At 54.9% G+C, this 23,233-nt stretch overlaps 7 protein-coding genes across 7 annotated transcripts; 2 read left to right on the top strand and 5 right to left on the bottom strand.

Moving 5' to 3' along the window:
- Nucleotides 1-250: 250 nt before the first annotated feature.
- On the bottom strand, nucleotides 251-876 carry CCM_02107 (MGMT family protein; the record flags this gene model as incomplete). Its single annotated transcript, XM_006667260.1, has 3 exons — nucleotides 251-576; nucleotides 641-798; nucleotides 857-876. The coding sequence occupies 3 exons, from the start codon at nucleotides 874-876 to the stop codon at nucleotides 251-253; spliced, it is 504 nt and encodes a 167-aa protein (XP_006667323.1).
- Nucleotides 877-1,597: 721 nt separating this feature from the next.
- On the top strand, nucleotides 1,598-2,962 carry CCM_02106 (O-methyltransferase, putative; the record flags this gene model as incomplete). The annotated part of the gene is made up of 4 exons (XM_006667259.1): nucleotides 1,598-1,735; nucleotides 1,797-2,080; nucleotides 2,142-2,481; nucleotides 2,510-2,962. 4 exons carry the CDS (start codon nucleotides 1,598-1,600, stop codon nucleotides 2,960-2,962), a joined length of 1,215 nt encoding a protein of 404 aa, XP_006667322.1.
- Nucleotides 2,963-3,221: 259 nt separating this feature from the next.
- On the bottom strand, nucleotides 3,222-5,075 carry CCM_02105 (Major facilitator superfamily transporter; the record flags this gene model as incomplete). The annotated part of the gene is made up of 6 exons (XM_006667258.1): nucleotides 3,222-3,315; nucleotides 3,390-3,454; nucleotides 3,521-3,625; nucleotides 3,678-4,299; nucleotides 4,380-4,935; nucleotides 5,000-5,075. The coding sequence occupies 6 exons, from the start codon at nucleotides 5,073-5,075 to the stop codon at nucleotides 3,222-3,224; spliced, it is 1,518 nt and encodes a 505-aa protein (XP_006667321.1).
- A 507-nt stretch (nucleotides 5,076-5,582) lies between these two features.
- Nucleotides 5,583-7,463, bottom strand: CCM_02104 (Fungal transcriptional regulatory protein; the record flags this gene model as incomplete). The annotated part of the gene is made up of 3 exons (XM_006667257.1): nucleotides 5,583-7,045; nucleotides 7,123-7,338; nucleotides 7,439-7,463. 3 exons carry the CDS (start codon nucleotides 7,461-7,463, stop codon nucleotides 5,583-5,585), a joined length of 1,704 nt encoding a protein of 567 aa, XP_006667320.1.
- A 210-nt stretch (nucleotides 7,464-7,673) lies between these two features.
- CCM_02103 (Nitrilase/cyanide hydratase) lies at nucleotides 7,674-8,660 on the top strand (the record flags this gene model as incomplete). Its single annotated transcript, XM_006667256.1, has 2 exons — nucleotides 7,674-7,718; nucleotides 7,794-8,660. The coding sequence occupies 2 exons, from the start codon at nucleotides 7,674-7,676 to the stop codon at nucleotides 8,658-8,660; spliced, it is 912 nt and encodes a 303-aa protein (XP_006667319.1).
- Nucleotides 8,661-9,765: 1,105 nt separating this feature from the next.
- Nucleotides 9,766-10,284, bottom strand: CCM_02102 (uncharacterized protein; the record flags this gene model as incomplete). The annotated part of the gene is made up of 2 exons (XM_006667255.1): nucleotides 9,766-9,779; nucleotides 9,909-10,284. 2 exons carry the CDS (start codon nucleotides 10,282-10,284, stop codon nucleotides 9,766-9,768), a joined length of 390 nt encoding a protein of 129 aa, XP_006667318.1.
- A 1,924-nt stretch (nucleotides 10,285-12,208) lies between these two features.
- On the bottom strand, nucleotides 12,209-14,326 carry CCM_02101 (Peptidoglycan-binding lysin domain; the record flags this gene model as incomplete). The annotated part of the gene is made up of 8 exons (XM_006667254.1): nucleotides 12,209-12,382; nucleotides 12,470-12,954; nucleotides 13,036-13,195; nucleotides 13,246-13,327; nucleotides 13,384-13,623; nucleotides 13,695-13,786; nucleotides 13,876-14,017; nucleotides 14,076-14,326. The coding sequence occupies 8 exons, from the start codon at nucleotides 14,324-14,326 to the stop codon at nucleotides 12,209-12,211; spliced, it is 1,626 nt and encodes a 541-aa protein (XP_006667317.1).
- Between the last annotated feature and the right edge of the window lie 8,907 nt (nucleotides 14,327-23,233).

The following is a 23,233-nucleotide window of genomic DNA, read 5'->3' as shown; positions in this document are numbered from 1 at the left end:
TCTTTCTATCACTCTTCTATTCTTTTACTGGTCTTTTTTGTTTCTAGTCTTTTCTTTTCTTTTCTTGTTTATTGTGGGATTGTCTAATGTGAATTAGTTGATATTCAGCAATACATACCTCTTTTTGCCGTTGGAATACAGTTTTTCTACGCATTGTGATGGTCCATTTCGTGAGCGGATTTTCCCGTGATGCATTTTTGGTTCTAACTGTACATCAATTGTATCAAAGCTGGTGCATTTGACGCGGCAACTAATCGCTATCCTCTTCCTTTATCTGGGTGTCTTGCGCTCCCTGCACACCAACCCCCTCCTCCTCCTCTGGCAGCACCGACGGAAACCAGCCATAGTCTGCCAAATCAACACGGAGCTCGCCCAGTCCCCCTCCCCCTCCCACCTCGACACCCTCTTCCTGGAGCAGCTGTGCCTGGGTGCGCACGGCGGCCGGGCGGCCGCGCGGGGAGATGACGCCCCGAGCGTTGACGACGCGCTGCCACGGGACGTTGGCGTGGTTCCAGCGCGCCGATGCGTCCTCGGGGAGGTGCTTGAGGCAGACGCCGACCTGACGCGGTCTCTGTGCTGTGATGTTGGTGTGAGTCGGGGGGTGTGGGTGTGCGGGAAGGGAGGGGGGGAGAGCGGTTACGGGTGCCGATGAGCTGGGCAATGTGGCCGTAGGTGGTGACGTGGCCGCGGGGGATCTGGGAAATGGCCGAGTAGACGGCGTGGAAAAAGGCGGCGGCTTCGTCGGTCTGTGGCATTGGAAGGGATGATGGATGGATGGATGATGTGTGGGTGCGGGTGCTGGGCTGTGAATCTGTGGCTCGATGACATGCATGCGCCCTTTCAGGGTCAACCGTACTCGCTCCAACTAGCTTCCATTCTAAATTAGCTCCAACTAGCTAAAGCCATAGCGGGAACGGCTGGTGGTGTTGGGAGCTATTCGGGAAGGATGATTACTAAGGTACGGTACGTTGGTGGCCTCTACAGACACCCTTGGTTTATCCATCATCACATATCCAACACAATCAATCGGCTGTTTCTTGGAGGTGGACTACTTTTTACTACAAAGTCTGCTCAGCTTGGAATTGTCGAAAGTGTGCGGGGTGCCTACTCATGACGGCATGAGGCGCAGCACTGGCCGGCTATGTGTAAGAAGGATGCACATACCACCCCCTCATTCTTGTCACGGCGTTTGCGGCATGACGTGCTGCTTCTCGACGACTTAATTGTCCCATCACTAGAGCGGGAGATGCACAGAGACGGGAACAAAGCAGCGGGCGGGCAGATCCGATTCAGCTCTCCTGCAGCAGTCGATGATAGTGGCGGAGACGGCCGGATAAAGCTCAGGTGTCTATATTCCACTGCAAGTATTTCCTTTTTTTCGGGCAAGGGGTGATGTATGATGTGAGGAGAATGGGAGGTGGCGCTTGCAGTGAGTGTGTTGCACAACATATATCTTCGTGTATATATTCTGGCTTCCGGAGGGCAAGGGAGAAGAGGAATTACCCAAGTAACCCGCCTTGTGACATTGGACGGGACAAGGGACCTTCTCTACAAAGAATTGAAGACTGTTCCTAATTCCCCTTTTGCGAGCTTGCCCATGGATCTTCTCAACGCGGTGCGCGAGCGCGCCATCGCCGCCGACCCGACCGCCCGCAAGGCCATCCTCGACCAGCTGAACAGCCTGGCGCGGGAGCTCGAGACGCCGCAAGACTGTATGCAGCGGCTCCTCTACCAGGTAATACCCTTTCCATACGGACTGAGAAGAAAGTAAAAGTCCTCACAGAATACGCAAAAAGCCCATGACGCTGCCCATCATCCGCGCCGGCTGCGACCTCGGCCTCTTTCGCCGCATTGTCGACAGCCCTGCGCCGTTGTCCAGCGCACAGCTCGCAGACGAATGCGGCAGCGACGGCGGCGACGGCGGCGACGGCAGCAAACCGTCCCCGGTGCTGCTCAGTCGGCTGCTGCGGTACTTGGCGTCCATCGACGTGGTCCGCGAGACGGCGCCGGACCGCTACGGCTCGACGAATACGACGCGGACGCTGGCGACGCGAGAGTGGCAGAGCGCCGTGTTGTACTAGTACGCCTCCCCCCTACTTCGAGCGAAGTTAGTGATGCCATGATTAAAATTAATTTGCCAGCTGCGACGTCTTCATACCGTCCTTTGCCGCCCTGCCCGCGTTGCTCAAAGAGCAGGGCTACCAAGACGTCGACGACCCAGCCGACTGCGCCTTTAACCGGGCGCACGGGACGTCGGAGCGAATCTTTACCTGGCTTCCGACGCGTCCCTCGCTGTTTGCGGATTTCAACCGGTTCATGAGCGTGCAGCGCGCGGGCATGCCGACGTGGCTCGACGTGTACCCGTACCTGACGACGGCGGCGGCCCGGGGCGGCGGGGGCGGACCAGCGGTGCCGCTGTTTGTCGACGTCGGCGGGGGCGTCGGGGCACCAAAGCGCGGCTCTGCGGCGGGCGCTGCCGGCGTCGGTGCGCGGCCGGATCATCGTGCAGGACCAGCCGGCGCTGCTGGGCCAGGCGCTGCGGTGCGAGGGCGTCGAGCACACGGCGCACGACTTCTTCGCGCCGCAGCCGGTGCGCGCCGCGCGCATGTACTACATGCGCAACATCCTGCACGACTGGAACGACGCCGACGCGCTGCGCATCTTGCGCTGCACCAGGCTGGCCATGGGCCCGCGCTCGAGGCTGCTGCTCGACGAAATGGTCATGCCCGAGGCGGGCGTCCACTGGCATGCCGCCCAGCTGGACATGCTGATGATGGCGGTGCTGGCGGCGCGGGAGAGGACCATGGCGCAGTGGCAGCAGCTCGTCCGACGGGCTGGATTGAGATTGCGCAAGGTCTATCGGTATACGGAGTATTTGGCGGATTCCATCATTGAGTGCGTGCGCGATGATGCGCCGGAGGAGGAGATGGTGGGCGAAGGTGGCTATTCGGCTAGCTTGTGAGTGTATGATGTATTGCCTGCTTTACTTAAGGGTGTTGTTTTCAAGCTGCCATCACTTTACGAGTTGCGAATTGTCAGACAACTAGTTCTCACGTTGGTCTCAGTAGCGTTCGCACGCAGTCGAGACGCCGCTGGCAGACTTAAAACAAAGAGTCCAGTTGACATGGCTAAAATCAGTATAGTGAAACATTTATATCCCCAGTTCAGTGGAATGTCAAGCAAAGTGCTTTCAGAAAGATGACAACCATTCTCATCGCACCTCAGCCTGTTTGCCAGCCATCCTGGTATACCGAACCGCCGTCCATTGCCTGCATTGGCGACCCCAAATCATCATCGGCACCGTAAGCAGTGAGACTGCGATGGACAAGCAGCCCGAGCAGACAAACATATTATATAGTCCCATTCTCTCAACCCATGGGGTCAAGCACATGGCGCCCACAACGCCAAAAGCATTGCGCACAAAGATGACGCCAATGTACGCTTCTCCGATAACCTGGCGTAAAGTTAGCATCATGCATTGACACCAAGACCAAGTCTGTATCTGCATAGAGTGACTTACATCTCTGTAAGAGTCCACAAGATAAACGAGCGTAATGTTACCGAGAGCCGCGCTTCCAAAGCCGTACACTCCCAGCCCGACCGCCGGAACTGGCCACGGCATGCCCTGTCTTCATTAGCATGCTACACGCGCCGCCACTCGTGCATTCACTACCTACCTTGGCAATCGAAAAGCCAAACATGAAATACCCAGCAGGCGCTATCAATATGGCGGGAAACGCGAGCCAGAGACGCATCTCGGGCTCGTACAGGCCGCCGTTGCGGCGCGCCAGCCACTTGATGCTGTAGTCGGACAGGTGGCCTCCGAAAAGGCCGCCCAGCAGGCAGCCGATCAGCGTGGGGATGTTGAGCAGCCCGACGCCGGACGAGGAGAAGTTGTACGGCGGCATCGTGAAGTAGGTGGCCTGCACGTTGAGCGCGATGGCGAGCCAGGCGAGCAGCGAGCCGAAGACGAGGGCGACAAACGCGACGCCGGGAAACGTGGCCAGGATGATGAACGGCTGGTACACGTGCCGGAACAGGCTCCGCGGCGAGCTGTCGGTGCGCGTGAAGAGCGCGAGGCGCGCCCGGTACGGCCGGAGCGGGATGTCGAGCCGGATAGGAGGGCGGAAGGGCGAGCGCGAGTCGACCTCTGCAAGCATGGCCTTTTCCGCGTCGTGCGTGCCCGGCTCGTCGGTGCCGGCGGTGGGATACGGGGACGGGTTGAAGATGGTTTCTTCGTAGAAGAAGATGAATATCACGAGGAGGACACCGGACAAGATCACGCTCCACCACCATATCCTGCGATTGGGGGACGAAAAAAAAAGTCAGTATAACAAACATGGTCCCTCGGTAGCGTGAGCACATGGTCGATTACTTACCAGCGCCAGCCCAGCGCCGTGGCAATATAGCCGGCGGCGACTGGGGCGAGGAACGTACCCGTGTTGAGGGCAATGGTCAGGATGTACGTCTTGGCGCCGCGCTGGGAGACGAAGAAGAGGTCGGCAATGGTCATGGCGCAGATGATCTCACCGACGGAGCCGGCGAGGCCGCAGACAAAGTTGAAGCCGTAGAGGTCGGCGAGGGTCTGCATGCGGGCCTGCCAGACGGTGGTGCCGACCATGACGGCGATGCTGGCGAGGTAGACGGGCCGGCGGCCGAAGCAGAGCGCAAAGGGGATGAAGAGGACGCCGCCGAGGCCGAGCCCCGCGTTGGACACGGCAAACGACTGGTTCAGCTCCTGGAACGAGAAGCCGAGCTCGTCCTTGACCTGCCCGTACACGACCGTGGCAATGTCGATGACGACGTACACGACAAACGTGTACGCGCACGCCAGCCCAAAGTTGACGTTCTTGCGCATGCGCGTCCAGTTGAGCGGGTCGTTGGGATCGCTGCTCGGCACCGGCTGCAGGATCGTCCGGCTGTGCGCGGCCGTCACTAGGAGGAGCGTTAGCAAGAGGGGAGAGGGATGCGGGGAGTGATGGGTGCGCAGGCGACAAACCATCGTCTAGGAGGACGGTGCCGGGCGGGTGTTGGCCGGATGCCGACGGCCAGGTGGTTCCGCTGCTGTCTTGCATCTTGGCCGCGTCAATTACTGGCAGGGCTCTCGATATGGAGGGAGGTAATGAGAAGAAAGAGAAGCAAAGATTTGGGGATATGCTTTTCCGTTTCTCGTGGGAATCATTGGGCACTCTTGCATGTTATATAACTACAACTATGCGTCGCCTCTATCAGCCCCCTCAGTCGCTCATCTATGCATGCCGGACAATACGGAACATCGGAAGATAAGGGCTGTTTTCCGATATCTGGGAAAGTGGCTGGCGCCTTGGTGCGGAGGTGGCTTTTATAACGAACGTATCGAGAAGCAGCTCGCAGGAAACTCATTATCAGTTGTGCATGGTACGTAGCTGCCCCGGAGGCCGCATTATCAATTATACATAGTGTCGCTTGCACGGATATAGGCGTCACTTATCAACATCGACTTGTACATGATTAGGCTAGCGCGTCGGCAGTCCTATCTGGATCTAGCGCAACACTATTTTGAGGCGTTGTGGCGGCGACTACCAGCTAATGCGACAACGCCGTCAAATGAAAACAGTGGCAAGCGCTTCGGAATCAAACAACATGTCGAGGCCCGCCGGTTCGGCCCCATTTACGCCTTCCCACGCCGTCTTGAACAGCCGGGTGACCGAAGTCGAGGCCTGGGGCCCTGACGTGTGCGCCAGCGCATTGACGTAGGCCGTCGCCGTGTTCTGCTCCTGGACGGTCGCGGCAGCCAGGCCAATGATGATGACGGGCCAGAGCAGGACCGGGGAGAAGAACTCGGCCTGGATCAGACAGTCGAGCCAGCTGCAGCCGGAGAGGGCCAGCTCGCGTATGCGCTCCTGGTCCTGCGTCGGCGCCGCAGGCCGCGTCTTGGCCAGGACAATCCAGCACGCGCTGGTGAAGAGGCAATGCGCAGCGTGCGACTGCTCGTCCAGCGTCAGCGCCGGGCGCCCGCCGCGTTCTTCACGGTGCGCACCGGGCGCCGGCAGCAACGCTCTGCGCGGCGGCAGATGCGCGGCGGGTAGATGCTCTTCCACGCGCTGCAGCTCGGCGCGCTGCGGCGCGTTGAGCGGCACCTGGCGGAGGAGCACCGAGAGCTTGAAGACGGCGTTGAAGGTGGACGGCGGCAGCCCGATCCACAGACTGTGCCGCCACAGGCCGCCGCACCGGATGCTCGACGACGCGGCGGCCCAGATGTCGACAAAGCGGTCGAGAAAGGTGCAGCAGCAGTCCTCGCGCGGCCGGAACAGGCTCGTGACGGCGATGCGGTAGATGATACTCTCCAGCTGGAGCATGTGGCGCATGCTCGTCGGCGGGCACTCGACGAAGCGGTGCAGGAAATAGCCGCGCGCCGACTTGACGTGCGCGTCGGACGGCCAGCGCTGCTGCTGGCCGTCGCCGAATTTTTCAAAAATGTGCAGCAGCAGCACGCAGCACAGCGCCCATTCCTGCGGCACCGGCGAGGACGCCAGGTGCCGCCGCAACCCGGACACGGCCTTGGAGTGGCACTTGAGCGCCGTGAGGCGCCAGGGGCTGCTGTCCGGGGAAGATGACGACGACGACGGCTGCTGCTGCTGCGCGAGCTGCGCCGCCCCGAGAGCGAGCCACGTGTACGCGTACGAGGGAAACTCGGCAAGCAGCGGGAGCAGAGGCACGAGAATCGTGTAGTGGTCGTCAAAGTACGCGCCGTGCACGGCGCGGTTCGCGTGGCACACGACCTCCCACGCGTGCGCTGCCGGAACCACCCCGGCGAGCCCCGCCTCGCGGAAATGCACGAGGAAGCTGGAGCTGGGGCGGATCGAGGGGAAAGAGGAGTCATCGTACTCGTCCGCCCGGCTCCGGGGCGGCCGTTGTCGCTCCCGCATGCAGCTTTCTGGAGACGACGACGCGACGACGACGGCCCGCAGAGGCTCACATGTCCAGGTGCAGCGCGTGTGCCCGCGCTGGAGGCATCTCCCGCAGACTGGTCTCGCCTCATCGCATTTCTTCTTGATGCGACGGCCTGCGAATAAAATGGGGGGGGTTAAACTAGCACTATTGGGGGGGAGGCGGGGGACTCCGGTCCCGGGGGGGACGTACAGGAGATGCATCCAGTCTTGGATCGCGGCTGTCTCTTTTTGGCCGCATAATCGACTAGGCCGCCAGACCACAGCTCGAAATTCGCAAACATGGCGCGATTGTGCCAATTTTGGAGCACGTTCTGGATGGTTGGTAGGTTGTCGAGGCAAATGCGAGTGAGAGAGCGCGAACCTGCTGAAGATGGGAGAGAAGGGAGGGGGGGGCGCACGTTCATCACTAACTAGGTAAAGTTAGTGTGGCGGCAATCCGAGTTTGGATATCTGCTATCTCCAGTACGTCCTAGTATGCAGTTATCGCTAGACCAGCACGGACTGACTCCGCGGGGTAAACAATTCCTGCATTCGGGAATGCTACCTCGCAATGTTGTACACTGCAGGGGCAAACCGGCGAATGATGAGGGCCAAGAGTATATAAGCCGATATTTCTCTCTGTTTTGAAAACTGTAGTGTAGCCAGTTTCCGATACCGCCAGTGAACCTTTTCTCCTCTCCTGCTCTTTATCAGCCAAGTCAAAGTCACAAACTAGACGGGCGCACCACTATGACAGACACAATGCCAAGCAAGGTGCGCATCGCGCTCGTCCAACTTTACTCGCACGTAAGTGAGAAGAAGAAAAAAAATACTATCCAACGAAAATCCGACGAACCAAACCCGACCAACGTGTGCCACTAGCCAACGGACATTGAAGGCAACTTTACTCGCGCGGCAAACCACATTCGCGCAGCCGCCGCAGACGGCGCTCACATTGCCGTGCTTCCCGAATACTACCTGGGCGACTTTTTCGAGCAGCTCAAGGACCCGGCCGCGGCCGTGGCGACCTCGGCCGCCTACCTGCAGCGGTACCAGTCTCTGGCGCGAGAGCTCCAGATTGGCATCGTGCCGGGCACCATGCTGGAGACGAAGACGGCGGTGGGCGGCGACACCGCCGCCGCTGCATTCACCGGGCATCTCGCCAACGCGGCCTGCTTCATCGGGCCAGACGGCGCCGTGCTCGGCCGGTACCAGAAGAAGAACCTGTGGCACCCGGAGCGGCCGCACGTCGTCGCCGACCGCGAGACGCCGCACCGCGCCTTTGACACGCCGTGGGGCCGCGTCGGCCTGCTCGTCTGCTGGGACATGGCCTTTCCCGAGGCGACGCGCGCCCTCATCGCAGACGGCGCCCGCATCGTCGTCTGCTCGGCCTTTTGGCTCGCAGACGACGGCGGCGCCGGCCGTCGCGTCAATCCCGAATGCGAGGCGCTCTTTCTGCGCAACGCCATTGTGTCGCGCGCCTTTGAGAGCACCTGCGCCGTCGTCTTTGTCAACGCCGCCGCGCCGCCGCCGCCGCCTGGTGGTGCGCATGGGAAAGATGCGCGGGGCATGGAGTTTATCGGGCAGAGCCAGGTCGCCATGCCGCTGCAGGGGACTCGGTGTATGCTTGGTCCGGCCGAGGAGGTGCGCGTCGTGGAATTGGACATGGATGTGCTGCAAGTGGCCGAGGACGTGTACAAGATTCGGCAGGATATCGCTAGACCAGGGTGGCATTACCCTCAACACTAGTTACCAGAATATTAAGAATATTAAGAATATTAAGAATATTAAGAATATTAAGAATATTAAGAATATTAAGAATATTAAGAATATTAAGAATATTAAGAATATTAAGAATATTAAGAATATTAAGAATATTAAAAGAAAGTAGAGAAAAGTATAACTATATTACTACTATAAGTCTTCAAGATCTGACATAATTTCCACGCCCATTAATTCAAGCTCTTCTTTCGCTGGTCTATGCCTGTCATAGGGTGGTGGTTGCGGATCATACCCTGACGGTCTCTGCCTTGCGAGTGCAGCTTGCCGCAACTCGTTGATATAGACTTCTTGATGAAGAGTACGGCAATGCTCTGCGCCGCTAAATTCTGGATCCTCCACAGACAATGAACTACTGTTTAATGCTTTGCAGCGTCGATTTTCAGGTCGCTTTTCTGAGTCACCACTGTCAGCACCCAAAGCTGGTAGGGTGGAGCCGAATGACAGTTGCTCACATTCGGCATCGTCATTCGAATTCGCAGCTGCCCGAGATCGCTTTGTTGGGCTGTTGCTGCGGGAAGCTGTAACCTTCCGTGCAAGCAATATCGTTACCTCCTCTGCAACTCGCTTGCCCTCTGCATTCAATCGAATGACTAAGCGACTAGTCGACGGTCGACTTAGAAACCCTGCTAGGGAAGGAAATATAGACCACGCAAATCTCGCAAACAGGAACTCTAAACTACATTCACGGATCTCAATAAGGGTATTGTGGTATAGCTGTCCGATGTCCGGCGTTGGTGGCAGCATATGCAAGACAAGTGCTTTAGAGCTCTTCGGGAAGAAGACGAATTTACGCTGATCGAACGCTGTATGTATATCCGACCGCAGTAGCACTGTATTGCTAAGATCCTGTAATAGATTGTTCGGATCTAGCGAGAGGTCGGTATTCCATATAGACATACGGTTTGAGGTAAACCATATGCTCTCGTGTTCGGGAATCAAGTGCGCAACTTCTGTGCCGCTCTCAAATGCGGTGACACGGCATGTAACACCCCCTGTAAAATTAGACTGAGGTGTAATACTCGACATAGCATGTTGTATACTCCTGCAACGTGTCCAGATCTCAGGCAGCCGCTCAAATCTCCAGTCCTGGAAGTTCGTAACAATAGGATATCGATATGGCGATCGAGATTGCCCAGTAAGCGGCGGGGAGTCTAGTAGTACACGCCAAAATTAGCTCTCCTCAATAATACTCTTGTGGGAATGTATGGAACCTACCAGGAGGATAAGGGACATAGAAGTAGTAGTCCACGACAGCAGCAGGCAGGACTTCATCCCAGCCAGCCTGAACTCGCTCGCCATGCTCGCCATCGCACGTTGTGCTCAAATAACCATCGGTGCGGTTGTCGGCGAATATTGAACAAGCGCTGTGTGCAAAGCCATGATGGATCCCACCATCAGCATGATCCCAAGCATACAAGGTAAAGAGTGGGTTATCATTAGGCCCATAGGCAGGATGGTGGAAGTTGATTCGATATTTTTGCGGTGGCTCTGGAGCTTTAAGGAACTCGTAACACTCAGGTACGGGGCTTAAGTTGACTGTTGCAGGCTCTCGTATACGGACGATCGGGAGGGTTTGCACGGTGGCAGGCATGGTTCTGTTGGTGTACAGGGTTAGATGCTAACTGTGTGAAGTGGGTCTGCGCCTTCTCTTAATAATCGAAGACTAATAACAGTACCAGATTACGAATCACGGCCTAAACCCATACATAACTCTGCTATAAATACAACATTGACCACCTAAAAAATGCCATCCAACCTCAGCGAAAGTACGGCATGTTTATTATTTCAGCTTCCAAGGGAGTTGCTAGATGCAATCACTTCGCATCTAACAAACAGCGACATCAAGCGTTTCCGAGCCGCCAGCAAAGCTACTCAGAAGACAGTGCTTCTTAGGCTTGATCGAGTTTTTCTTTCAGCAAACCCGTTGAACATTCGAGTCTTTCGCGCCATCGCTGACCATGAACATTTTCGGCACCGTGTCACGGAAATTGTCTGGGATGATGCGCGGCTCATCGAGACTAATTACAGCTTTGGCCAGAGTAATTACAGCGTTGGCCAGGGCCTTCTTCGCGCCAAACACATACCCGAGGATTGCCCGGCATGGTTCGAAAGAGCCCGCGTCGATGCACTGGAGGAGCGGTTCGACATTGTCGAGGGTGGCTGGAACGGAAACACGATACCAGATGATGCGATGAGCCTCGAAGACTGTTGGCAATACTACAAGAGGCTTTTAATGGAGCAGAAGACGGTGCTGGAGACTGCTTCCGACATTGAGGCACTAAGATACGGACTGCAGCGCTTTCCATCCCTGAGACGCATCACGCTCACGCCAGCTGCGCACGGCGTCTCCATAGGGAACCCGTTGTATCAAACGCCCATGCTTCGAGCGTTTCCGGAGACGTTTGCGTACCCTATTCCCCGTGGCTGGCCTGGTGACGAGTCAGGAGTCGGCGCTCCCCCAAAGCTTTATAGATGGAAGGGCGATGATGATTTTAATCAGCTACTGTATGGCCCTGATGGAAGGCCATGGCGTGACCCTGATTGTACTCTCGAGCAGTACAGGGACCTCTGGCGTGGGTTTCGCGTTATACTCAGGACGCTGGCCGAGACCGAGCACAGTATTTCCGAGTTTGTTATGGCTATTCACCACCGCATCACCGGTATGAATTGTCACATATTTGATCGGCCATGCCAAGAGTACGATGACTTCGCGGCGCTCGTATCGAAACCGGGGTTTCGACGTCTCGATCTTGCCTTGTGCACCGGGGCTCAAGAGTTGGACGGGTGGAATTCACTTCGTAGCGGGTTGTTCAGAGACGCGTTGGCCGCTGCGACGGATCTGGAGCACTTCAGCATATCGAGTAACATGGACATTGACGAACATGGATTTCCTTCAACAGCCGAACTAGCGGAGGATGACGAAACAGAGACGTTTCTGCCTCTGCTAGCCGTATTCCCTGTGAAGGACTGGCCGCGCCTGAAGCATTTTGGCATCACCCGAGTCCTCGTATGCCAGTCTGAGCTGATGACACTGTTCGAGGTGCTACCCCTCTCCCTTCGGTCCGTGGAGGTAAGTTATATGGCGTTTATGGACGAGAACACTAGCTACATGACGCTACTTGAAAATCTACGAGAGAAGTCGTCCTGGAAAGACCGCGCGCCAGGACAGAGGCCGCAAATACAGATCAAGCTATCCAGAACATGTCCCGTAAGAGAGGGACGGTACGTTAGTGTGGACAAAGCCGCTAGCAGGTTCATTTACAGTGACGCTTCGAGAAATGTGCCGAACCCGTTTGGAAAAGACGTGTATTCCAACAACCCAGTCGAGGGTCTTGGCGCGGTAGACCGTAGCCATCTTGCTCCAAGCTTTGAGATTCCCTTCACTTTGGGTGGGCGCTCACGCGGGCTGACACACTACCAATCTTATGCTTAAGCAGCTTCAGCTTTATACAAGTTATATTTATTTAAACACTCATTTTATAGAGTAGAAAACAAAAATCCAGCTACTAGAAATCTTATACCCCAACGCAGACATGCACGTTCTCCTGCAGGCCTGTGCAGTCATTATGGACGGCGGGATTCCACTTGAGAAAGTCGCCAAGATCAATGTTTGCATCGTGGACAATGGCCCAGCAGCCGTCCCCGGACTTGACCTGGTAGAACTTGGCGCAGTCGTCGACCATGCCGTCCTAGGTGTGTGACAGCGTGGCCTGGCTCGAGCCTGACGACATGGTGGTAGCAATCATCGTTGTGGCGGTATCGATGCCGACGCACACGTAGACGTTGACCTGGAGGCCGGTGCAGTCGTTCTTGACGGCGGGATTCCACAAGTAAAAGTCATCCAGGTCAAAACCCTCAGCGTGGGCAATATTGTAGCAGCCGTCGCCTAAGACCACCTTGTAGAACTTATTGCAGCCGCTCACCATGCCCGTCTGAACGGGGGATGGCGTGCTAGGACGCGACGGTGTGGAAGACCCGGGGGTCGTTGTCAAGTAAGAGTCGTCGTCGTCATCGTCAAGTACCGCGGGATCTAGACCGCCACCAGGCCACATTGAGACGCAGTAGAACGTTCCAGCGGCGAGTCCAGTGCAATCAGATTTAATAGTTGGGTTCATCTTATAGAAAGTGTCGATGTCAAGGTAATAGAGATCCATTATGCTTGCACAGGTAGTGTAGTCATGCACTAGGGCCCAGGAAGTGCAATTCGCAATCTCGCCAGCGGCTCGTGGTGCTGGCTTCTCGGGTTGGGGGGGTTCCGTGGCTATTTTCAACAGGGTAGGTTAGAATTGTAAACCGAGAAGACAGGCACGGCAGAGAGAAGCCTAGACAAAGAAGCACGTACAAGGTATAGGAGAGGAGAGGACGAGGCAGTACGACGTATTCGCTGCCAGGGTGCACGGGTAGGTGTAGTCGTGTTCGTCGATTGTTAGTGACGTCGCAGGGTCATCCGTCTTGCCTTGCTGCGCACTTTGCGCTAGAGAAGGGTTCCAAAGGATCAGTTCCTAAGACCGTTAATAGCTTCCCTGGGTTTGGTTCTGCGACGACGGCCTACCTCGGATGTTGTTCCAACGAGCATTGCTAGGCTCCAGCAATCGGCCGCGTAGTTGTCGGTAACATTGGGGAAGTCTATATAACTGTAGAATGGTGTCGGTTAAAAAAATCTACTGATGCGAAGAATGATGTGACATACCCGTAGCAGTCTTTTCGAGTGCCATTTGCGAGCGGAATCACAGGCCCATCACTGGCCAGGTTTCCGAGGAGCGGACCGCTCTGAGACAGAGTCGTGGCGCCAACAGGCTTTATAGGAGCGCGCGTGGTTGAGCCACCATAGCCGAGGTAGTCCGAGACATAACCAACGGGCTTAGCACAGTAGTAAACCTCTGCCAAAAGGTTGGTGCAGTTGTCATACACCATGGGGTTAAGGAAGAGGCTGTTAGAAACGAGGCTTAGCTAGAAAACACACTGACGAGAAACTAAAGTAGTATCATCTTGACAACTTACAAATCCTTGAGTGCAATACCGTATATGGCAGTCATGGTTAAACAGTCTTCTCCAGACTCGACCTTGTGCCACTCCCCGCAGTTTTTGGTTGACTGGCGTGCGATAGGGCATGGAATTGGACTATATTTGTATTTCTGTGAGCCACAGTGTGATGGAAGCTACAAGAAGTTTCAAAACTTGCACTCATTTCGTCGTGCTTTGGGGAAGGTACATACGCAGCGGTAGTGGCGACGGTTGTCAGCCCATGAGTATTGCTAGAGATGCCGTAATCGCCCAAGGGGTTGCTAATGCAAAGCTGGGCGTCTGCAAGGGTCTTGAGGTTCCTTTCAAAATGATATAAGGGTTAGAAACTTGGTTTCATCAACGTTGGTGAAACCTTACGAGCAAGCGGTATCTAGCTTTGGGTTCCAGGATAGTAACTGTGCGTATGTAGTATTCGTAGCACGTCCGACACTCAAGCAAGTATCTTCTGCTTTGATAGTATACTGCTTGCAATTTGATGAACTGTCAAAGGCCACAGACGCAGTCCCGTTGTAAGACACCGTGTTGTTTGTGACGGCCAGGTGGTTGGTATCAAAGGTTGCGTGTGCCGTGGCCGCCAGCCAGGCCAAAGGCTTCAAGAAGAGCTTCATGATGTTGGACTCTTAGGGTTCAGTGGTAGGAAAGAAAGGGATGGACAATTTGAAGGACTGAGGGGAAAGGAAAACGGTGCTCTTTGGCCAAGGGTCAAATGCTCCAGCCAGAGCAGAGGAGAGACATACTTTTCTTGGTCAAATCTCAGGGGCTAAACCCTGGGCTTATTCTTTACAACGATCATTTTTTCATGACACACACTTTGACATTTTATCCCGCATGCAGTTTCCCACAAAGCACCCATTTCTGCAAGTGGCTAACTTGGGGTCATTTGGCCACCTTTGACCGGGATATCGAATGCTGCCTTGATTGACGCCAACGGCAGCGCCGAAAGGGTTTCCAGAGAATCGACGGGGGTCGCCTCGCTCCGCAAATCCGATACGAGTCAGACAGCTGCAGCCTTGACAGGGGCAGCTGATGGAAACCAGCGCCGCGTTTCTTGCCACAGGAGCAACGAGCGGCAGTCTCGTTGTCAACTGTTTCTCTGTAGCACAGTAGAAATGCTCGACACCGGATAAAGGACTCCACCTCTGCAATAAAAATGCCTTCCTAAGTGGTTCCCCTAAGGTCCCCTGACGCATCGGATCGCACAGGGACAAGCCCGGATGCCCCGATGCACATCGGGTTCTGCTTTGCAAGGACCCCTGCATGGTGACGCTTTTGGTGATAGTCGCCGCTGAGTCCAGAACAGCGATTCCGACTCAAATTGGAATGCCAACATTGCGGACTACCCGCTCGCTGGTGAACGGAAGTCCCCGTGTCGATTGGAGCCCTGGCAGTCGGACTGGAAGGCGAGCGCCCCCAAAGGTCTGTCACTTTCTAATTTCGTATATAAGACCGACAACGACTGTCTCTTAAGTTTCAATTCTCCAATTACCCGCACGCTCGATCTTCCGTTCCTTGCTCGTAACATACCCAGCCCCCATCCTACATTCTTTTGTTTGTCCCAACCCCTCCCTGTGCAGGCTGTGTCCTTCAGTTAACTCATTTGAATCATTGCTGCCGCTTCGCTCGGCTTGGTCACCACAAGATGGTGAGCTTACAGGAATCGCCACAAGGGCAATTCTCCTTCACTCCTTCATTCTCTTTTATTCCAGCATTGTTCTTCGCCCTCCTGTCGACCTCTCCCGCGGTTGCGGACACCGGGCTCAACAACAGCAGCCTTGCACTAAACAAGCCCTCCACCGCAGCGGGTAGCATGCTTTTCGCCGTCAAGGCAGCTGAAGCCATCGGTGGCGACTTCTCATGCAGTCCCGACCTGCCATGCTCCAACGGTGCTTGCTGCGGTTCGAGCGGCTGGTGCGGCTACGGACCTAAATACTGCGGTGATGGCTGCCAGTCTCACTGTGACGCTCACGCGGAGTGTGGAGAGTATGCCGCGGAACCTACATTGGGCTGCCCTCTCAACGTGTGCTGTTCCCAGTACGGATTTTGCGGTACCACCTCTGAGTTTTGCGGCACTGGCTGCCAGTCAAACTGTCATCAACCAAAGCCCGCCTCGTCGCCTTCTAATGTTCAGAAGCGAGTCATTGGCTACTGGGAGGCTTGGAACTATCAGCACGCCTGCGGTACCATGTCGATTGGCGAAATTCCTGTCAACTATCTCACGCACTTGAATGTTGCCTTTGGTTACATTGACTCAAATTTCCGGATTACAAACATGGATGGCCTATCCTCGGACATTTACAAAGACATTGGCCAAGTCAAGATCCGAAATCCTGGCCTAAAGATCATGATTGCTCTTGGCGGGTGGACTTTCAGCGACCCTGGTCCGTGGCAGAGTGTCTTTCCCACAATGGTGTCCAGCCAAGCGAACCGTGCCGCGTTCATTAATAACTTGCTGGGATTCTTGTCTGAATACGGCTATGACGGTGTTGGTAAGTGATTGAACCTGTCATAACTAGAGTGTGCTAGGCTAATACAAACTTGATGTGGATAGACTTCGGTATGATTCGCCATTTTCTTAAGACACCAAGACCATTTCAGATTACATGCAAGATACTAACTGGCTGACCAAAGACTGGGAATATCCCGGCGCTGATGACCGTGGTGGCTCCAAAGAGGACGGCGTAAATTACACGGCTCTGCTCAAAGAACTGCGTGAAGCCATCAAGGTATCTGGACGGGACTACCTCGTCACATTTACTGCTCCCACGTCTTATTGGTATCTTCGAAACTTTGATATCAAAAACATGTCTGAGCAGGTTGACTGGATCAACCTCATGTCCTACGATCTGCACGGAGTCTGGGACAGCAGAAACCCAATTGGCAACCACGTCTTATCTCACACCAACTTGACGGAGATTGACCTTGCACTTGACCTGGTGAGAAATTCTCCGTTTAACATCCAAAGTGTGACGACTGACAACTGAAAAAAACACAGTTCTGGCGTGTCAAGGTTGACCCAGCAGCCATTGTCTTGGGCTTTGGATTCTATGGACGCTCCTTTCAGCTTTCTGACCCATCATGCTGGAAGCCTGGTTGTCGCTTCAGTGGACCTGGAGCAGCAGGGAAGTGTACCAATACACCGGGTATTTTGTCCTACAGGGGTACGTTTAGCATTGCATTCGCCGCATCTATAAAGTGGCTAAACTGTGAAACAGAGATCAAGCAAATCCTGCGAAGCACCGGAGCAACTTCATATCTAGATAAGGAGGCTGCCGCCCGGTACATGGTCTACGATAATAACAACTGGATCTCGTAAGTATACAGAACATATGCATCTCCGGAAAAACAACTGATCGATGACTAACGCTCTACAGATACGATGATGCTCACACTATCAAGGCCAAGATTGACTTCGCCAACAAGTTGGGCCTGTCTGGCGTCATGACATGGGCACTGGATCTCGACGACGGCGGATTGGAATCGCTCAAAGCCCTCTCCGATCCAAACAGTATCGACAATGTGATAGACGGCGACTTCGAACTATTGGACCTCAAATACCTCTTACCCAACGAGGACTTGCCTCCCGTGGGCGCAAAACCAAAGTACGGCCTCGTAACATTTGGTGGCTCGGGAAGCATGGATCCGGGCTCCTCTGCGTTTGGTTTCCTTCTTATTGCGGGAGACTCGCACGTCGTCAGCAATTTGAAGCAGCGATCGGGACAGCCGGAACCGTTTGAATTTATTGACTGCCCCCAGAACACGACATCGCGGCCCACGGATGAGACTCAGGTCGCCCGTGTTGTGTGCTTTGCCAATGACCTGGAGGGTTGCTTTGCTGTCGAAGAAAAGGGTGTGGAAGGAACAATTGTTGAGATGCCCGATAGCGTAAGTAAATATAGAGCAGTGCTATGAGCGGCATCAGAGATTATGTGGCGTCGCGCGAATCACTGACATGGCCAACAGTGTGCACCGAATCAATTTGCTCGAGCAATTTCACTCACCGCTTCGCGAGGCAAGTCAGCAACTCGTTCACCAAAAAAGCAACGTACCTACCCATTGTGCTAACATGCCATTTCCAGACCAGTCCGTTCCCGAAGAGTTTGCGCACAGGAATCGCACGTCGCAGGTCTTTGACTTCAAGTACGATTTCAATTTCAAACTTGCGCGTCGAGACTCCAACAATACCAGCATCCGCATGGACTATTCCAACCTTGGCAGCTATTGGAACACGGCCGTCGATTCCCCTGGTATCCAAGCGCGTGACCTTGACCCCAAGTCTTTAGAAACACGATTTTTCGCACCCACAAATATTGATTGGCAGAAGCTATACGACGATGAAAGCATCACATTTGATCCAAACGAACTCGCAACTGTCAAGGAGGATCTTACCGCTCCGATCTTTTGGCAGACAGCTGGGGACTGTTCCATCGACGGAGATACCTATAATGAGGGATTCGCTGCCTACGTTGCAGGTAAAGTTGACGCCAATTTCTACTACGGCTTCTCTCTCATTGTGAGTGATCCGCATGCTGCCGAGCCGTGTTCCGCAAACAGGACGCTCCGAGTCTAACATGAATACATCTGCCAGGGAAAACTGGCCGGCGATAAGTTCGAGGCGAAACAGTCCCATGGCTTTCTCCAAGTCCACGGCAACCAGGACGTCACTTTTGGTATTGCCGGCATTGGAAACATTGATGTCGGCAAAGCTGGAAAAGGCAATCCTGCGGTGGTGCATACCAACAAGGTCAGCCTCAAGGGCCACACCATCAATGCCGGCCATATCCGAGGCTCGGTGACTTTTGACCCATACTACCAGATCAACTACGAGCTTGTTACCATCAATGGCTCCGACTATTCTTCAAGCACCAAAGCTGGACCAGCACCATTTGACGGGCGTATGAGCGTGCGCGTTGTAACAGACTATGGCAAGTTTCTGGCAAAGTTTCCCTTGGACAAAGATGACCCCGAGGCCAATTTGGATAGGGACAAGAGAGAGAAGAACAAGATTGAACTGGGCAGCGACAATATTCTCTATGGATCGACTGGCGACGGTGGTGTGATCGGCGTTTCTACCAGCGTTATTTTTGGGCTGGACATTGATTTTTCCATCCTGGGACCGTTGTATCATTGGGATCTTGACCTGCCCCGTCTATCACTGACCTACAATACCATGGGTCTTTTTGTGTCAGAGCCGTCTTCTGATTCAGCCTGCAGTAGTGTTGTCGTGTCGTGAGTAACGTTTGATGCCCGGAAACACGCCGGCCCTTGTGCTTCGTTATATTAATTTTTTCTGGCTAGGACATCTGCATTCCAGATGAGTGAAAATGGGTGAGTCGTTTCGTTGACCGCCGTCATTTTAGCTAATTGCTCTTTTTTTTCTAGCGCCGCTATCGGCTGGGACGACAAAAAATCAATAGCCAATCTGGTATATGATTCGGTAAGGGACAAGACGTTTTGGATGAATCAACTGTTTGCTCTTTGCTAACATGCATCGTCTACAGCAAACTCCCGCTCAAGGTAAAGTCTGCTTCCCGAACAAGGAAAAGAAAAGACGAGCGGCGAACACGCTTCCAGCTGAGCTTGCCGCCGCCGCTGGGAGCAGCAGCGAGCGCAGCAATCTTTTGGCCACAGAAGCCGTGCCGCCCGCCAAAAGAGCCAACGAGAGGCGAATGCCGGGCTGGGGTGTTTTGCCTGGTTCGAGCATCGACCCGACCGATTTTGTTGGTATCGGCGGCAAAGGTGTATTTGGTGGCAACGGTGACGGGTCGAAACTCCCTTGTGTCAACTGCATAAAGTGCGAAGGTGAAAACCCAAGTGAAGGAGGTTGCTGCGGCTGCGTCAACATGGCCTGGAAATGGGATCGACGTGGTGACATGCCAGACTGCCCCGAGTGCGATAATGGCAGCCCAGGTGACCTGTCTTGGAAAGACTATATTCGGACTGCGGATTTGGGCCGGAGGGAGTACGACCACGGACTGGAAAAGCGTGGAAGCACTGTCAATCGATACAGGAAAGAAGTCACAGTCTGTGGGGAAAAGAGTAAATTGGGCTCCCCGTATCGGTACCCTGGGTTCCCCAATGACCCTGACAAGGCGTGGGACGGTATCCTAAATGGCAAATATGATTCGATCTCACGATACTGGGGGAATTCTTCGAGTGTTTGCTCCGTTTGGAGTGTGAGAGGGTTGGCTAAAGCCGATACCACGTGGGTGAATCACGCCGGCGTTGTGAAGCAGCGTCGAGCTCCTTACGCAACCGAGCACGTCTATGAGGGTCAGCTTATTGGTGACTTTTTTACTCGTTGGCTGGACAAGGGTGAAGTCCGCAACCAGAATCCGCGACCCAAAAACCCAAAAAGGTGCCCTGCTCCTGGACGGACACGTGGGCTAAAACGAAGGACGCCAGCTACCCCTGGCATATCTTGGGACGCAAGTCAAAATTTATGCAGCGCGCATCGTTTGTTGAATCTCTCATTAGTGAGCTGGGGAGCGATACGCATCTTGACCGGCTTACGATCATGCTCTCACGGCCGAATGAGAAGAAGGGCAACGTGAGTTTCGCCTCGCCGAATTCCAATGACCCGAGAGCTGCATGCGCTGACGTGTTTGTGTAGCTTTTTACCGGGATTCGGACTGTCGATTATACCAAATACATTGCAATGTCTGCTGACGAGCAACTGCAGACAGTCAAGGACCTTGGTGCGTATTCGTTGTTTCCTAAACTCAAAACTCCCAACGATGCTGAGTGCGTCTGTAGACTGCAAGTTGATGTGCTAACTATGCGGCACATAGGCATCATCTTCAACTACCTCAACTCGCAAACGGTCTGGGACGCCTTCTGCGGCACCTACGAGGGCATTTGGAAGCAGATGGGGCATTTCGACGTCTGGTACGCCAATGCTCGTGGCGGACCCTCGATCCCAAGCCTCCAAAAGGAATGGAAAGAATACAACCAAGTGGCCTTGTCCTCCATGGTTAGACGTGCCAGGGCGGAGTTTGACCTTTACTACAAAAACAGACGGTATGTGGGCGCGCTGCCATGTTTCTGTGAGACTTTTCTTTTACTAATATGGGACGCTTCTTTTTTTCGTTCTAGAGCCTCTGAGCATCTACCAAAGTGGGTGTGGAACAATTACGTCAACAGAGCACAGATTACGTTGTCGCTGACTTGTCCAAACCTGGACAAGATTCAGATTTAGTAATTAAATACCTAGCTTCTGGAAAAAATAAGATAAGAGGTATTTAGCTAGATAAACAGTACTATATACTTGATGACAGACGGCCCGGAAGCCGTAGGAACGATCTCCCGTCACCCAGTATATGTGTAAGACAATAAAACAACATCTCTCATCCTATGTGTGCCATGTTGGTTCCAATAACACTAACCTGTTATGAGCTGGGCTACCCCTGAAGGGGCACCCTTATAGGTGCAACCAGACAACAACCGTGCCAGTGTTGTTGTTCCGAATCCTTTTGCCTGCTTCCGTGGCTGATTAGGGGGTTATGGTTTGCGCCATTGATAGCAGCAGTGCTGGTATTGACAGAGGAGGGGGCGGGGATATAGCAGTCCCTTCGTAGCTGTGTAGTGTATCAAAGGAGGGAGTGAGGCATCACGACCGGTCAGCACGAGCAAAAGCAAGGGAAACAGGTGTATTGTGTGATGATGGAGGGAAGAGAAATCTATGATGAGGAGGCCAGCGTGGCGTGGTCAGGTCAGCACCCAGAGTGGGGCGTGCCTGCCAACAAGCTGTCTGTGAGGGCGTCGTGGCAACGTGCCACTTTTTATTGGAAGTCGTACGGGGTAGAAAGACGGCAGTGACATTCATATCTGCGACTAGAATCCCTCTTATTGTGTGCCTCGGCGAGGACGGCAATGGAGTGGGTCCCCGGGCTTTGCACATCGGCGAAGCGGCCCCGGTAGAACGCCGAGAGTAGGAGCGCCGGGGTCTCGAGTCATGCCGTCACTACTCTTCCACCACACGCTGTTTCTATCCTCGGCATAACCGGACGAACAAGTCAGCTCCCGCATAGTTGTTGGTTATTTCTCAAGACCTCTGATGATGATGACTACAGAGCTCGCTACCGGCCCATGTGTCGCCACCACGCTCTCGGCAGAGAATACAGAATCTGCTTCATCAGGCGCCTGTCTCGTATGCGTACGCAAGGCACTTTTCCCGGGTAGCTCCAAATCTTGTTTGCTGACCCTGATAACAGCGCCAGCGACATCTCAAATGCGACGGGAAGCGGCCATGTAAACGCTGCATCGACTCGGACAGCGACTGCGTCTTTGTGCCGTCGCGGCGCGGCCAGCGAAGCCAGCCGCGCAGCTCCAGCCAGTGCATCGCCACCCCGGGCGCGGACACACCACCACCGCCGCCGGGGAGCGCCAAGCGCTCGCATCACGAGGCCGGGTTCCCATCATTTGACTGCCGCAAAAAGTCTCTCTTCCGGAGCCTCACCCCGCCCCCGCCGCCCTCGCGCTCCCTCATCGCCTGGAACAAGCCGCCCTCGCGCCCGGCCTCGGCAGGACCTCGGTCTCCGTCGCATCCTCCTCACCCGGCCGCGGCGTTTGAGCGCTGCCTGTCGTCATACTATCGCAACTTCCACCCCAGCCACCCACTGGTCCTGCCGCAGACGAGATTGCGTCTACTAGCCAAGGACGACGCTCTGCAGCCGCTGCTGGCGGTGATGCACTGGGTGGGGTCCAAGTATACGGCGCCGGAGACGGAGCAGCGGCCGCTGCTGGATATGGCGAGAATAGCCGTCGATGAGGCGGAAAGGAGGAGCGCGAATGGGTTTACGGTGCAGGCCATGGTGGTGCTGCTGATTGCGCTGGACGGGGCCGGATACCCGCAGCAGGCCGTGGACTTGCTCACCAGAGCGAAACGCATGCTGCTATCGCTGGGGATGAACTTTTGCCAGTTTATTATAGAGTCTGAGACACGATCACGCGTGTTGGATGAGAGTTGGCGACGGACGTGGTGGGAGCTGTATGTCCTGGACGGCATGTTTGCCGGCGCGCACCGAGCCACCACCTTTTCTCTCTTTGACGTGCTGACTGATGTTGGACTACCCTGCGAAGAGGAGGAATACGAGACTGATGTACGTGGGCAGCAAAAACGTTGACAGCAAACCGCATTTCTAATAGCTAAATCACAGCAAATACCGGAGCCTCGCACCATGGACGATTTACAAGATCGCGATCTTTCCATGGACAACTACCAGTTCTCCTCTTTCGCGTACCGAATTCTCAGCGTCCAGAACCTCGGCCAGGTCATGCACAACTTGAACGCGGCCGAGTTGGACGCAGACCTGCACGCGCAGCTCGAGGTGCTCCTCGCCAGCTGGCGGCACAACCTGCCCGCGTGCAAGCAGGACTCGGTGCAGCGCGACGGGCGGACCGACGAGATGATGTTTCAGGCGCACATGCTCAACCACACGACGTCGATCCTGCTGCACCGCTCCCGGGCGCAGCTGGACCTGGCGCCGTCGCGCGCCATTGATGCCTGCGCGCCGCCG

The sequence above is a fragment of the Cordyceps militaris genome, assembly GCF_000225605.1.
Source record: "Cordyceps militaris CM01 unplaced genomic scaffold CCM_S00002, whole genome shotgun sequence".
Classification (NCBI taxonomy): domain Eukaryota; kingdom Fungi; phylum Ascomycota; class Sordariomycetes; order Hypocreales; family Cordycipitaceae; genus Cordyceps; species Cordyceps militaris.
The sequence above is the reverse complement of the archived record's forward strand: the minus strand, read 5'-3'. Positions and strand labels throughout refer to the sequence as shown.